Source organism: Neomonachus schauinslandi, chromosome X, assembly GCF_002201575.2.
Source record: "Neomonachus schauinslandi chromosome X, ASM220157v2, whole genome shotgun sequence".
Lineage (NCBI taxonomy): Eukaryota > Metazoa > Chordata > Mammalia > Carnivora > Phocidae > Neomonachus > Neomonachus schauinslandi.
In genome coordinates this window covers 118,332,404-118,348,638 of record NC_058419.1, presented here as the reverse complement: position 1 = coordinate 118,348,638, position 16,235 = coordinate 118,332,404, and the positions used below count along the sequence as shown (strand labels likewise).

At 44.1% G+C, this 16,235-nt stretch overlaps 1 protein-coding gene across 1 annotated transcript in view; it reads right to left on the bottom strand.

Moving 5' to 3' along the window:
• The window catches only part of ARHGAP6 (Rho GTPase activating protein 6), a 472,720-nt gene that overhangs the window by 399,965 nt on the left and 56,520 nt on the right, over positions 1–16,235 (bottom strand). The window contains exon 2 of the mRNA XM_044911567.1: positions 8,011–8,042. Within this exon, the coding sequence (XP_044767502.1) occupies positions 8,011–8,042 (32 nt within the window). The remainder of the gene's footprint in view (positions 1–8,010; positions 8,043–16,235) is intronic.

Sequence of the window (16,235 nt, the reverse complement as noted above, 5' to 3'; positions counted from 1 at the left end):
GTTTAAGCATTTAATAAATCATTTTTTTTGTTAAAACTAACTATATAGTACTTTCCATAAAATGACTCATGCTATGAACCTATACTTTGATAAGTAACTAGGGTGATCAACCCATCCCAGTTTGCTGGGGACTTTCCACCTTTACCACTGAAAGTCCTGTATGTATCTCAGAAACCCCACTCCATCCCCCAAGGCCCAGGCAAACAGGGATGGCTGGCCATCCTGTAAACTTTGATGTAAATTATGAGCTTATCTGTGTTTTCTACAGGCTTAACACAGGGATTTAAGCATAATTTTTATTTAAAAAACTTCTGATTAATTTCAACTGTATGCATTTGTGTCACTGTGTTTTTAAGAAGGCATTTTCACAAGTGATTTTTCTATGAATTCATCATAAGGTCCAGGTACTGTTAGAACTAGACAAAATGGTCAGTTCCTGGCAACTCAGACATGAAGAGAAAAGGAAAAGCACAGAGCCAAAATGTTAATAGTGTTTAAAAATATGGTAGAACTAGGAAAATTGTTGTTAACTGAGTCTACAGCTTATCTATGACCACCAAGAAAAACTTGAGTAGGATTAAGGTTTGTGACCAATTACTATAGATGATTAACATCCGTTCTACCGTTTTTTTTTTTTTTAAAGTAAGCTCTACTCCCAACATGGGACTCAAACTCAAACCCCAGGATCAAGAGTCACATGCTCCACCAACTGAGCCAGCCAGGCACCCCTCTACCACCTTTATTCTTGATAGTAATAGTAAGGTATTGAATCTGCCCTTTTATCCCTGTCAAATATATTACATTAAAAATTACTTTGAATCCCCATGAGGGAAGCAAATATCATTCTGTAAGCTGTAAGGAATTATAGAGTTTATCACTGTTAATATAAAAGGCAAAGCCAAAGTCAACATTTTTAATCAAAAAGTGACATCAGGTCAGGCCTTGAACTTGGCTCTTGAGAAAAGCAAGCAATCAAGCCAAAGTGATAATGTTCCAGGCAGAGGGAAGAGCGTGCATAAAGACTTTTTTTTTTTTTTTTACTTTCTTTTTTTTTTTTTTTTTTAAGATTTTATTTATTTATTTGAGAGAGAGAATGAGAGAGAGAGCATGAGAGGGGGGAGGGTCAGAGGGAGAAGCAGACTCCCTGCCGAGCAGGGAGCCCGATGCGGGACTCGATCCTGGGACTCCAGGATCATGACCTGAGCCGAAGGCAGTCGCTTAACCAACTGAGCCACCCAGGCGCCCGCGTGCATAAAGACTTATAAGTGAGAGACCACAAGGCGTATTCAAGGAGCTGAAAGAGTTTATTTTGTTTGAGATAAAATTTGAGAAGAGGACAGATAGTGACAGACCAGTGATGAAGAAGTGAAGAGGTAGTTTCAGATCCCAGAGGGTCTTACAAACAAGGTCACAGAGCTTGTACTGGATTCAAAGAGCAATGGAAACACATCAAAGTATTTCATTAGGGAAGTGGATGTCAGATTTTCATTTTCTGACAACCACTCAAATAACAAAAGGAGAGAGTACACTGTTGATGGGTCAAGCTGGAGGCAAAAAGCCCACTCCTGAGGCTGTCACTGGCCATGGTGTGATGGAATGTAGGGCAGTGGGGATGGAGACAGGGAGATTGGAGAGATGTTTAAGAAGTGGAAGACATGTCATGTGATAACTGACTGGATGTGGAATGGGGTCGTGGGAGAGGGAGTGGCTGAAACTGACATTCAAGAGTCTGGCATCAGCAATCAGTGGACCCGGTGCCCTTCACCGGCATGGGAGCTCGGGAAGAGGGCTGGGTGGGGTTGGAGAGACAAGGAGTTCAGCTGCTTTATACATTGAGTCTTAAGCTGACAAAACACCAGTTTACAGTGCCATGTTTATAATCCAAATAGCTATTTTCACTTAAGAAACACAGCCCAAGAATCAAATACAGTTTCAAAACAAATGTTTCCACTTGTGCAAAATAAAGAATGCAGAAAGTAAATGGAACAGAGGTGCCAATTTGTAATAGGTCTGGACTTTCAATGATAAAATGCCCTGAGTTCTAGGGCAGTATTTTTTTTCTCTGTAATAAAGTTTCTTGTAGGCGCATGGCTCTGTGGTGATAGCCAAGATACCATGCACCACTCTCAAAAGCAATTTGACTAAACACAGGCCAGTGTGCTGCCCGTGCATGAATTCCTGAGAATCTAAGGGGAGTCAAGGGAAAATGGTAACCAGAAGGATAGTTGTAATTCTGACTACACAAAAATCCCAGAGCATATCTGGATGATAACATACCAGCTCAATAGGACTGTCAGAGAACCAGATGCTCTCCATGTTTAACATGGATGAAAACAGTCTCGCATTCTATTTCAAGACGCTTGGCCCAGAAACAAACAGGAAAAACCTCAGTGTTGCAGCAATAAAACAAAATCTTGCACAAAATTTAAACTTGTAGAGCAGATATGGTTGATGCCCCACCCCTGACCTTCACCTTTGCCTGTTGAAGGCCGCCTACCAGGAACACCAGTAAATCTATGCCTGAGGGCTTTTTTCTGCCTGAAGGAGCAAGTCTTCCTTACACAGGGCAAGCTGGAAATACCAGAAAGTTAATGCCCCTGGAAGCAGTCCTTACTGAAGACAAATGAGGTTTTGGTAGGCAAATACCCCAATCTCCTAGGCCCCCAGGTGGGATAACTCTGAGGGGTGTTCTACACTGTCTCCCAAAGTCTTATGGCAGGATTGAGCCCAGTTACAGGTAGTAGGCAAACATCTGAGTCCATGTAGTTTATTTTGGAGGTGTTCCCAGGAAACTAGTAGAGGAGTGTGAAGTGAGATAGGAAAAGGAAGGTATCCAGTAGTGCAGATTACCACTGTGGGAAACTGGGGTTTGATCCTGCTGGGGCCTCTCAGAGATGGTTGTAGAACATGCCTCAGAGTTATCCCAACAAAGCTAAGAAAGCTGGTACATTTATGTACCAGGGACCGTTGGTCACAGGCTCAGAGTGGATCCTGGAAGAGGTGGACTGCTTGGCACTCTCAGCCTGCACCATGCAGGGGCCAGGCAGTTTGCAGTGTCCAGAGAGGTAGAGAGCATGTGCTGGTAGCCAGAAGCCAATGGGTCAGGGTACAGAGAGGAATGATGAACGCTAAGGGGCACTCATCTACTACAGAGAGGCACAAACTCCACAGAAGGGTGCCAGCAAGCAGTTCTCAATGACTGACTGAGCTAAGTCCTGAAGGGCAAGTAGGAGCCAGTAAGGTTTGGGGTCGGGGGTGCTGTGGGAGAGGGACAGGACGTTAGGTAGGAGCAGAGTCAGTCTAAAGGAGCCCATTAGATGGGAGGCTCTTGGGCCCATCCACAGGAGAACTGGTGCAGGCTTGATGCCAGGGAGAGGAAGTAGAGGTGGAGAGGGATGGAATCAAGAGTACACGAATACTGTGATGGTAAGGAATGTGAGAAGAAAATGATCTATAGATGGCTGCCTCAAGAGACCAAATGGCTGCACCGTTCATCATGCCAGGAACACAGAGAAACAGACCATTTACGCCCTAGAGTGAACATCATGATTTACTTTTTTTTAACACACTGAGTTTGAAACCCACAGGAAATCCAAGTAGAGAGATGCTGTGGACATTACTGGTCGGCAACTCAGAAGCAATCTGAGCCTATCATCAGAATATAGGAAGCAAAATTAACTCCACAAAGATTTTGAAAAATATATCTACTATGTGCCAGGCACTGTGTTAGTCCCTACAGGTATGTCATGACGAATATGAAGGAAGAAGTCTCTTCCCTGCTGGAACTTTCAGTACAATGCAGTTTCTGCCACCTTGATGTTGGCAGAAACCACAGTGGCTGATAAGATGTCCAGGAAGAATGTGAACATTGAGAACAGAAGAACCCTGAGCAATTCCAACATCTGAAGGACAGCCAGCAGAAGGAAAGCATTTGAAAGAAACCAAGAACAAATGTCCAGTGGAGTAGAAAAAATACAAAGAAGATAAAGACTGAAAAGAACTTACAATAACCATGTGGTTTTATAGGCTATAGTGGTGCTATATGTGTTGAGGTTGGGGGGCAGTGCTAAGCAAAAATATAAATGTAGTGAGTTCAAAGACCTGATTAAAGATCAAAAAAAAAAAAAAGCCCTAGAGATATTTATATCATAAATGTGGACATCACAAATAATCCTTCCCACTAGATATTTTGCTATAACATTAAAATATAATGGGGCACCTGGCTGGCTCAGTCACTGGAGCATGTGACTCTTGATCTGGGGGTTGTGAGGTCAAACCCCATGTAGGGTGTGGAGATTACCTAAGAAAAAATAAAATCTTAAAAAATAAATAAATAAAATGTAACTGACACTCTTTTTTTTTTTAAAGTCTAATCTTGGATCCTTCATAAATATTTCTAACTTGTTCCTTAATTATGACATATCTCAATAAGAAAAGCAATACCTCGCATTAGTAAAGTGCTTTAAAGTTTATCAGACAAAATGTATGTCTGGGTATCTGCCAGGACTGTTGGTTGCAAGCAACAGAAATGTGACTCTGACTTAAGAAGAAAAGGAATATATTACAATATGTTGGCAGAATATCAGTGTTCTCTGGGGAGTCAAGCTTGAAGGCAGCACAGGAATGAAGGGAGGCTAGGTAACAAAAATGTCTACCCTGGGCACCTGCCACTGCCCCAGCGCCTGCACAGTGTCAGTCATGGGACCCAGTATCGCTCCACCCTGCCACCCTCTCTGGGCCTCTGTGTCTGCATTACTCACTCAAGAGAACGAATTCAGGCCAAAGAATCTGATTGGCTGAGTCTAGGTCATGTGCCCTCACTCTGCCCACCTGGGGGTGGGAGAGGGACTATCTTCCCCTTTAGCCTCCTGTGGAGGAAGGTGGGAATCCACTTTCCATCACGACTCACATAATGGGGGTATTGCCCAAATCTAGGAAAGGGGTGCTGATGTGGCACAGCCTATGGTCCACAATCTTCAGGTCTGCTTATCTGCCAGCTCCATGCTCCATCTCTACACTCATCATCTCCTTTGGGCTTTACTAAACCTCTATGTGGTAAGTTATCATTGTACCCAGTTGACATTGTAAGAGACTGAGAATCAGAGCAGTTACGTGCAAGCATCGAGATTCAGATTCGAATCTTTTAAGTTCAAGCTAAGAACATTCCCACTGAGTAGAGTTAGCTCAATTCGCAGGAATATTTATGGACTCATACTTTGCCCAGAAGATCAGGACGTGTGTCAGAACAAAGAGTAATAGGTATGAAAAACTCCCCAAGATTGAGAACCACTGAACTGGCCCATCTGACTTTATGATTATTCTCAAGTCACAGATATTATCATGATGCACATTCATTATAGACTTGACTGGGGCTGCGTGCTCAAGAAATGACCAAGAATATGATCTTAGTTCTGACATGCAGAGTGGAGTTCCTGCCTCAGAACTGTCTAGGCAAGGTTGTCTAGCCCATCCCCCTGGTAGCGGCTCTCAAGCAGCATTTAGACCCTGAGCAGAAATTGTGAGATTTCTAATTAATTCTCAGGTAATTTAATCCACCAAGAGTACTAATTTTTACACTGGAAAATAGCCAATGCTATTCAGAGGAAGAAGAGCTACAGATGTGAACAACCCAGTCCTATTTTTTAATTGGCCACGCTTTGATAAGAAAGTCTTTTTGTTTCTCACACAAAACGAGGCACAAAATAATGCTCTGGCTCCCTTTCCAACCGAGGCCCGGCCGAACGGCTCCTGCAAAGAAGGGTGGCGAGAAGAAGGGAGTGAGCAGAGAGTACACCATCCACATTCACAAGCACATCACACAGTGGGTTTCTCAGGTACTCCAAAAGAGCTGGAAATTTGCCACGAAGGAGATGGGAACTCCAGGCGTGCGCACTGACACCAAGCTCAACAAAGCTGTCTGGGTCAAAGGAGTAAGGAATGTCCCCTACCATATCTGTGTGCGGTTGCCCGGAAAACGTAATGAGGATGAAGATTCACCGAACAAGTTCTATACATTGGTTACCTTTGTACCTGTCACCACTTTCGAAAATCTACAGACAGTTAACGTGACTGAGGATGAACTGCTGATTGTCAAATAAAGGTATAAAACTGCAAAATAATAATAATAATAATACTGGAATGTGTCTTTCCCTCAGCCAATTGCTGCTGTGGCTTACACATACGTGTGTGTGCAATATTTATACACCTAGTATACGTGTGTGTGGGTGTCTGTGAGCATGCACGTGTGTGTGGGGGGGGGGGGTGGTTTAAATGCATCAGACTTGAAACATCAAAGGGCCAGTGGTTTCTGTGACTCTAATACTAGATGTTGTTTAATTTATTAATGGGACTTTTTTTGGTTTTCTTCACATAGTGGGGAAAGAGGGATTACTTACCTGAACATAGTTTACCAAGAAAAATAATGTAATTTATACTTAAGAAAACAGAATTGTGGACAGAAAAGGACTTAGGTTTATGCATAAAGAACAAAATCTTCTTTTTAAAAGATTTTATTTATTTATTTGAGAGAGAGAGAGAGCATGGGCAAGAGAGAGCACAAGTGGGGGGGGCTAGGGGCAGAGGGAGAGGGAGAAGCAGACTCCCTGCTGAGCAGGGAGCCCAACATGGAGCTCAATGCCAGGATCCCAGGGATCATGACCTGAGCTGAAGGCAGACGCTTAACCGACTGAGCCACCCAGGCGCCCCAAGAACAAAATCTTTTTTTTTTTTTAAAGATTTTATTTATTTATTTGACAGATATACACAGTGAGAGAGGGAACACAAGCAGGGGGAGTAGGAGAGTGAGAAGCAGGCTTCCCGCCCAACAGGGAGCCCGATGTGGGGCTCAATCCCAGAACCCTGGGATCATGACCTGAGCCGAAGGCAGATGCTTAACAATTGAGCCACGGAGGCGCCCGAACAAAATCTTCTTAAAGGTGTACTTTTCTAGTCTATATACATACTGCTTTAGTCTGTTCAGACTGCTATAACAAAAATACCATAAACTGAGGGCTTATAAGCAACAAACATGTATTTCTCACAGTTCTGGAGACTGAGAAGTCCAAGATCAAGGTGCCAGCAGATTTGGTGTCTGCTGAAGGCCCGCTTCCTGGTTCACAGATGGCCATTTTTTTCACTGTGACCAGGGAGCGCTCTGGGGTCTCCTTTATAAAGGCACTAATCCCGGTCATCTGCCCTCATGACCTCATCACCTCCCAAAGGCCACTTCCTAATACGACCACCTTGAGGATCAGGATTTCAACATATGAATTTGGAGGGGACATAAACATTTTACCCATTACACATATCCTATATTACATTCCTCTGATTTAATAAGATAAAAAAGATAATAAATCAAAACAGAAACGAAAAATATTCACAATTTTTAATGTACATTGCTAACCTAAATTGCTGAGTTGCGGCTATGTGTCGGGCAGTGGCCAGCTTCATCCAATCCCCATAACGATCTTACAAGATGGGCTCCCGTCCTGGAAAGTAGCACGGAGGTCCTCTAGCCCATCCCACTGGTAGTAGCTCTCAAGTGGCCTTTAAACTCTGAGAAGAAGTTGTGAAATTCCTAAGTCAGTTCTCAAGCAATTTAATCCACTGTTAGAGAACTTTTTTTATCCTGGGAAATAGCAAACTCAATTCAGATTAAGAGGATCTATACCAATGAACATTTGATGTGAATACTGTCTTCTTTTGACCAAAGACCCACAGGTGAAGGAGTCTTGCCTGAGATTACAATGTTCTTTTTCCTTTTTTGTAGTATCTCCTCATTTCCCAATTTGAGATTAAAATCAGAAAGAAAATGTCTTTTCCTAGAATGCTTTTCCAACTTCTTACCTTGCATCAGCCACTCTGGCTGCCAACCAGAGTTCTTTCATGTTAAAAGAACTCTAACCAATGGGGATTACTGTGATCATTTCCCAAACTTCATAAGGTGACAGCAGGAATGAGACCTCCAGGGGTTTTCCGCTCCCACTCTTGACACCTGACACACCCCCACACACCCCCTCCACACAAACAGACAGTGGAGGAGCCTGGTATCAAAGAAGGACCTGCAAATCCAGGGTGCTGCCCAGCCCCTAGGTGGGACTGCCAGGCCTATATAGATGTGAGCAGGGACTCTGAAGCTCCCTCACATCAACAGCTGCCATGGACATGAACCTCAAGCTCCAGAAACCTCTGCACTATCCACCCTTTGAGACTAGCCCTAACACTCCATTTCAAAGCCTAAGATAGCATCTTGGCCCTTCAAATGCATGACTCCTTTCTACGACCCCTACCCAAGCACATAGCTTAGCCAGGCTACTTCCTCACCAATAAAGCTTAGTCCCTGGTGACCCATCCTGGTTAGGATTCAGATTGTGAGTCCCTAGGCATTTACCTCCAGTCTCCCCACCTTTCGCTCATGCCAGTATCTCTTTGCGTCATTCTCTGATGAATGGTTGCCTCCAAGACTAGACTATAAACTCTGTAACAGGGATCTAGACTGCTTTGCTTACCACTGTATTCCTCAGTGCCTAGCACACAGTAGGGGCTTATTCAGTATTTACTGAGTGAATCACAGAACCTAAAATATTCCTTATCTAACCTGACTTGCTCAGGTGTCACTTCCTGCACGAAGCTTTCTCAGACTATGCCAACCAAAATCACTTTCTCCTTTATTCCTTTTCTCTGCCACATGCACCACCACCAATGTACATGAAAGCACAACAGGGAGAAGGAGGGCTTTCTGGGCCCAGAGGCACTCAGAGAATGAACCAAGGAGAGGAGAATATAAAGCTCAAAAGAGGGAAAGGACAAAACAAGAGAAAGATGGTAACCCTGATTAAGGTGAATTAATCTGAAGAATGTGAAATCACGGGTCAAAAACTAATGATCTGTAGTAGTCAGCTAGAGCTGCAATAAAATTACATAACAAAACAGCTCACAAAAATAAGCATTATTTTCTTGCTCGTGCATCTTACGTGGCTCTGCTTCAGGCTGCAGTCAACTGGGTTTGGCTCCAGGCTTCAAGTTGGGTCCAGATCTGTTTCTTGAAGCCTAGGCTGAAGGAGTAACAGCTACGTGGGGCATGCTCTAATCACTGCACCATTAGGAGCCTGGAGACCAAGCTTAACCATGCAAGCATATGTAAGACCTCTTCGTGCATCACATCTGCTAACCTTCTAACGGCTAAAGCAAGTCATATGGCCACGCCTAACACCAAAGGGGTATGAAAATATACCCTAGTCACCAGAGGACACTGCGAGATCACACTACATGAGGGAATGTTCCTCACTGAGAACATAAGCTATCACATTGTGCAGAGAGCCCACTGCTATGACCCAAAAGAAAAAGAGCATGCCAGCACTCAAAGCACATTTTGATGAGGAACAGGTTTTTTGGAAAAGGTAGAAATGAATGACTTATTCACTGAGTTTACCAACAGCAGGAAACTGCTGCTTAAATCACAAAGCAGTGCAAGGTTTCATGTGTGAGTTAGGAAACTGGGTTCTACAGACATCTAGAAATTTCCAGTGTTCACATGAAATCTACACATTCCATGCAAAATACAGCTGTTATTTATTGTGTAACCGAGGTCAAAGCTAGCTTATTTGGAGCCTCTCCCCAAGTTCTCCATCCTCACCAAATAGTAACATTTGTGGTAGTCTTAGGATTAGTTTCTCTGGGAAAACACTCTGAGCAGGGAGTTGCATGCAGAAGGCCGATTAGAGAATCCTCTAGGGAGATAAACCTATGAGGAAGTGAGGGGGGAAGAAGGACCAGGCACAGGGAGGAGTCCTGCAATGCAATTGCAACAGAGGCCTCGGTTGAGCAGACAAGGAGCTCTGGAGCTTGGGTGGTCCTTCAGAGGCAAGGAGGCCAGGCCTCTGTAATCTCAAATCGGCCAGTCAATGGCTATGGATCACTCTTCTCAGGGGCCTTGAGAAAGTCAGCACCATGGGGCTGAGGACGATTCCAGTGAGGGGCACAGCTGTGAGCCTTCAGAAGGTGCCATCGCCAGCAGCTGGGGTTGGGTGGGTCTAGGTCCCTGAAAAGGGGCCTTGACAGAGCACCTAGAATCCACCACAGTTGGTATCCACTGATCTGCTGGGGAACTTCTGCTAAGAAACTGGGGTAGGAGAGAAGAGTTGGTGATTATACAAGAGGGACAGGAGAAGGAAGGAGGAGAATGGGAGGAAAGTTCTCCATCTGGTCCCTCGGCTTGCGTTTGAGTTGTGTGGTTAAGGCCCTTCCAGTTCCGCGAGAGACTCCACACCCAAGCTTCAGGTCAAAATGGCCAAGGTTGACCCAGAGCTAGGGAGCTGTCCCCTCCTCCTCTCTTCTGCATGGAAATCAGCAGCATGCTTGGAGAGTACAGGGCCTGGACTTTGTTTGTACTGATCTGGGCAATGGGTAGAAAGGTAAACTGAAAGGAGCCCAGGGAAGATAGCATGATCTCTATGACAGCCAGGAGCAACCCCACCCAAGGGAGAAAAGAAGAGATACAAAAAGGGAGGGGGCTGGGGCAGTGCTGTGAAAGAGATGGGATCCTGAGGAGGCTAAGTAGGGAAAGGAAAAGAGAGGAGAGACAGAAATTATGCAAAGATGGCTACCATGCTGTAGGGTAGGATTTAGGGATTTCGACCACTTAAGATTTTCTGGATGCCACGCAATTTAATTTCACTTTAATTCTTTCAAGTGCGACAAATTCTTTAAAGTGTAACTTAATCCTTTGACTGCAACACCCAGTTGGACTCGACAGGAAGTGGCTTGGCTTTACCCACATTATACAAAAGAGATGAGAGAAGGAATAAAAATTTGCAGGGATGGAGGTGCAACACTTAGGGGATGTCCTTATGATGGTTCTCGAAGGGTTGTCTTGTACTTTATGCTGCTCCTTGCTGTGTTACTGACTTTTGAGAACCCCAAAAAGGGGTTGCAGCTTCTACTTATTCATAGCCCGCACATGCCTTATGATCTCTTTGAGGCCGAAGGTTGTGTATGTGGATTTAAGGTGCCTGGCAGTCCTTGCCGAGCACAGAATCAATGAATGAAACTCAGAGAAGGAATGGGTGGATCCTGACGGGGTCACACCATCAGCTAAAGTGGAAATGAAATCAATGGCCAGGATCTCCCTTAGGCCTAATCCAGGAAACATTTGAGAAAGCAGTGGAAGCATCTTATGAGTGTGAAAGACACCATTTCTCAGATTGCTTTTGAGATCTCTAGAGGCTCAGCGTTACTTTTTAAAATCCTTAAGACTCCATCTGGACCCAATAGTAAATTTAACCATTCTTTCATTTAGGTGCCGCTTTCACTTTCAGACAAAACCTGTCCGTCATTAGTAATTTAATAGCCTAAATATGTTAGGGAGACACTTAGCAAAACATAAACGTTGCTCAAAACGTGGTGATTAAAAATACCACATTGCAAAATCACCTCAATCAATGCTGAACTCTCTCCAATCTGTTTCTTCTTTTGCTCATCTTACTTCCCATAACATGATGCTCAAATACTTCTCCCTCGGTAAGTATTAACTTGATTAAGTGGCATTTGGTTCTTACAGTTGCCAATCCATGAGCTATATTCATCATTCCTATAAGTCTTCTGTCCTACATATATAAAACACCGGAAGCATCTTCATTATGATCCTTAAATGCTTAGCTATCACTTGTGGACGGCTGAGATTACAATCTGTATAAATGGGTTCCTGACAGAAGTAGGTAGGCTTTTTTGCCCCTTTGCATTTTGACAATGTACAATGCTCAGCTCTTCCTGCATGCAATGCTGCGTTATAAAGAACCTTATTCCTCTTATCATAGTTCCCGCCATTTTGAGTGATAATATCAACAAAATTCTAAAGGGATGGCAGACCATGACTATGCACAACTTCCACAGCTCATTCCCAGGCGGCACTTTCCGTCCAGAGTTCCCTGAAAAAGCCAGATGTGGAAATAAGTGGCTAAACAAGGAGTATTGCTGGTAGTGGTTACAGCACAAGAGTTGGTTCCACACTCTTCGTTTAATTAAAAGCAAGCAAAGAAAGCATTCCCACCATTATTTAGCATTCAGAGACAGGTCAGGTGATGTCTGAGTTGCCCAGAGGAAAAATTCATGAAGCTAACAGAATTAGAATTACAGGCAAAGTAACTGACAATTGGGGTTATGTTCAGGGCTTTAAAAACTCCATCTTCCTTTGTAAATATATATTTTAAAAATAGCTCTGCAGGAATGTAATCTAGTTCTTATTGCTGGCTGCTTGGTTACTGTTACATCAGGTTGTGTATAAAAGTATAGCTTGTCACAGTGACCTTATAGTCTATTTTAATTCTACTTTAAATTTATGTTCAATTGTAGCCAAAGAGCTAAGCCAACAAATAACTTGCAATCCTCTGGCTTCTTTCAACAAAGTTTTAAGTGAACCAGTGCAAAAGCATAGCAGCACAACTGACTAACTATAGGCTATGATAAAAAATAAGGGGAAAGAATCACATTTTGGTTCTTCGTAGGGTATTTGCTTCAAAAACACTAATTTAAGAATTAAATCACCAATCTGTATGAAATTATATCTTGTGGATAAAACAGGCTATTATTTAAAGATGTTTTGTCCTCCCTACTAGAAAAAAATAGATAAGCCTGGTTTTCATTAATCTCCCATTTTCTACCAGTTCACAAATAAATTTCAGTTTTATGAAGTGATACTTCACAGCTACAACATTAGAGAAAGCAATGGATTATTGTGCAAAAATGGCAGGATCATGTGAGCACAGGGACTGAAATGACGCTCTTCCTACAAATACAAATAAATTTAAGTAACCACGATATTATAAATAGAGGGGGGGAAGATGGTTCTGGTGCAGTTCAGCGTTCAAAATATAAAGAGATTTTATTCTTTTCTGTAAAACTGAACTGTGGAACATATTAAATATGAGAACGTGGCCATGGTACATTGCACGCTGCTGGGCTAGAAAGGTCTGACCACCAAAACCACCACAACCATCATCATCACCACAACCATCATCACCACCGTGGAGAAGCACAGGGTCTTAGGAGAAGGAACCCAGGCCTCAGAGCTGGACAAGTCTGGCTGTGACCCACCGTGATTTCCCATCCCTTCAGCTGTGTGGTCTTTGCCCACTAGGGCACAGCTGGACATCCATGTGGCATCAGGAACGGCCGATTCCATCCGAACTAAGGAAGGAATGCCTGGCCTGTGAAAGGGGTCGTGTCAATGGCTGGAAGACAGAATGCACTGCAGCCAGATAAACCTGGGTTGCAAAGCTGGTTCCACTGTTTATGGCCAGTGGGCCCGGGGCAAGGTCTACGACTTTTCCCAAACCCTAGTTTTTGCATTTACAAACTTGTTATCTTAATGTGAGTCCCAGCAAAAGAAGACCCCGAAGAAGGATGGGGATGCAGGTAGTTTAGATTGGAGGTGATCTCAGGAAGCTCGAGGGAGTGGAGAGAGGGAGGGAGAGAGGGAGGGAGAGAAGGCAGGAAAGCCAGTGAACGGTGCATCAGTGGGTGAGTTCCTGCTACGGCTAGGTAGGGCTCCATCCTGTCAGAGGTGCTCTGCGAAGCCACGAGGAACACAGCTCAGAATCACTCACCACAAACAGGGAGGCTGTCGCATTTTCCTACTTCCTTCCACCCACCATCCATTTAGGGCTGCCCTGGGGAATGTCAGTCCCCCTCGGCATGTCCAGGTTGCCTCTACAGGCAACAAAGCTAGCCCTGGGAATGCCAGAGGAGCCCTCAGGCCGAGGTTATGAAGGCCGGGGAGAAAGAGAAGGAGAGACACAAAGAACAGTGGCAGGCCCTGGCAGTGGGAACCCATCAGCAGGCCAAAGACTGTAGCTGCAGGTAAACGTCAGGTCTGTGGAGAGGCTACTGGGGCGGGGGGGGGGGGGGTGCGGACAGCATCCGCTCTTCTCAGGACAACACTAGTTACCTTTCCAGGACACCGTGAGGATCTGAGACAGGAGCGCCACGTGCCTGGTCCAGAACAAGGACTCGGCAAACGGGGGCAATGGGGGCAAAGATGCCCTCCTAGAGGATGATGGGTGCCACTAAACTCAGGAGCTGGCCGGTACCCTGGGCTGGCCAAACCAGAGCCCCTCCTCGCCTCCAGGTGGTCGCCTCCAGGGGTGCAGCTGTGCTGCTCGGCACTGGCCACCGGCACGTTGACACATCCCTCGTGCCATTTTAAAGGAGGTTTTCGTGGAGTCTGCCGAGCAAAAAGACAGACTCGACCTCTACGTCGCCGAGTTGCCATGTTCAAGCGTGCATGGTGCCTTCCATGGGCATAAGGCACTTTTGCCTTCATGGGCCCCTTCCTCCATAAAAAATATATAAAATATATTTTATATGACCATGTTGGTATAAATATGAACATGGTAATATGATACATGAAGACATTTTCTTGGACCTAAAAGTTCATTTTTTCATCTGAATTCAAAAGAAATTCGAACATTTTGTAGTCCCCAGAAGTACTGCAGGCCCCAGACACATGCCTGCTGTGCCTAACGGATCAGTGGCCTTAATATATGATTTCATTTAATTCTTACTAGGAGCATGAAAAAGTGATTTCATATTCCCATTTCTCAGCTGCGGAACGGAGCGTAAGAAAGGTGAAATGGCCCATCCAAGTTCACTCTGCCAGTGACAGAGCCCGGGGTTCTTATACACACTCTGAATTCCTCTAGCAGTCATATGCAACAAGGGCCCACCCTGACTCTTGCTGCATTTGCCGGAATCTGAAACATCACAAATATACGTAAATATATGCACACAGAAACACATACATATATACACACACGCTCACAAGTCCGCCTTTAATTTTTTAACAGCTTTGTTGAGGTGTAACTCACATATGACATAATTCACCCATTTAAAGTGTGTAACTCAGTGGTTTTAGTGGATTCAGAGAGTTGTGCCACCACCACCACACTCAATTGTAAGACATTTCATCTACTTGGAAAGAAAGCCCAGACCCATGAGCAGTCACTCCCCATTCCCTCCATCCACCTGTCCCTAGCCCCCAGCAATCACTAATCTACTTTCTATCTCTACAGATTTGTCTATTCTGGACATTTTGTAGAAATGCAACCATACGGTATGTAGTCTTTTGTGAATGGCTTCTTCTCACTTAGCATCATGTTTTCAAGTTTCATCCATGTCACAGCATCTATCATTACTTCACTAATTTTTACTGCCATATAATATTCCATTTTGTGGATTACCACATTTTATTTATCCATTTATCAGTCAATGGATATTTAGGTTGTTTCCATTATTTCGCTACTATGAATAATGCTGCTGTGAATATTTGTTTTTATAGTTTAATTCTAAATATGTATTCTTTTCCATCAGGTGGTTTTCATATAATCCATCATAGCCTAAGGAAGATTCCTAGAGCTAGGGCCTTAAAAACAACTTTTCTAACAAACAAAGGGAACAATGAACATGAATCCGTTGGAGAAAACACTTTATAAGGGAATAGAAAACCTTTAGGAGTGGACAAAAATGCACCTTCAAAAGAAACAGCAAGAAGCCAGGGCATAATGTACTTACTGAAATGGAGTATAGATATATTTCTGAACATAATAATGAGAAAAAAGAGTTATTCAGCATCCTTGCTCCTGACAGAGCACACAATGAGTAATAAATAGGATTATTCTCCTTCAGGTGAAAGGTGTAGTTGCTAAAGCTTATCTTTCCAAAGGAATCATTTAGGACCTAATAAGAATCTAATCATTTATGGGGCACCTGGATAGCTCAGATGGTTTAGCGTTGGCTCAGGTCATGATCTTGGGGTCCTGGGACCGAGCCCTCTCCTCAGCAGGGAGTCTCCCTCTCCCCCTGCGTCTCCCTCTCCTTCTGCCTCTCCCCCCGCCCCACCTGCCACCCATGCTCTCTCGCTCTCTCTCTCTCAAATGAATAAGCAAAATACTTTTTTAAAAAAGAATCTAGGGGCACCTGGGTGGCTCAGTCGGTTAAGCATCTGCCTTCGGCTCAGGTCATGATCCCAGGGTCCTGGGATGGAGCCCCGCATCGGGCTCCCTGCTCGGCGGGGAGCCTGCTTCTCCCTCTGCCTGCCGCCTCCCCTACTTGTGCTCTCTCTCTTTGCTCACTCTCTCTCTCTCAAATAAAAATTTTTTTAAAAGAGAAAGAATCTAGTAATTTACATGTGCTGGCCTAACATTCACCCAGAAACTAAGGAAAAATCTTCCAAAAGAACCTTC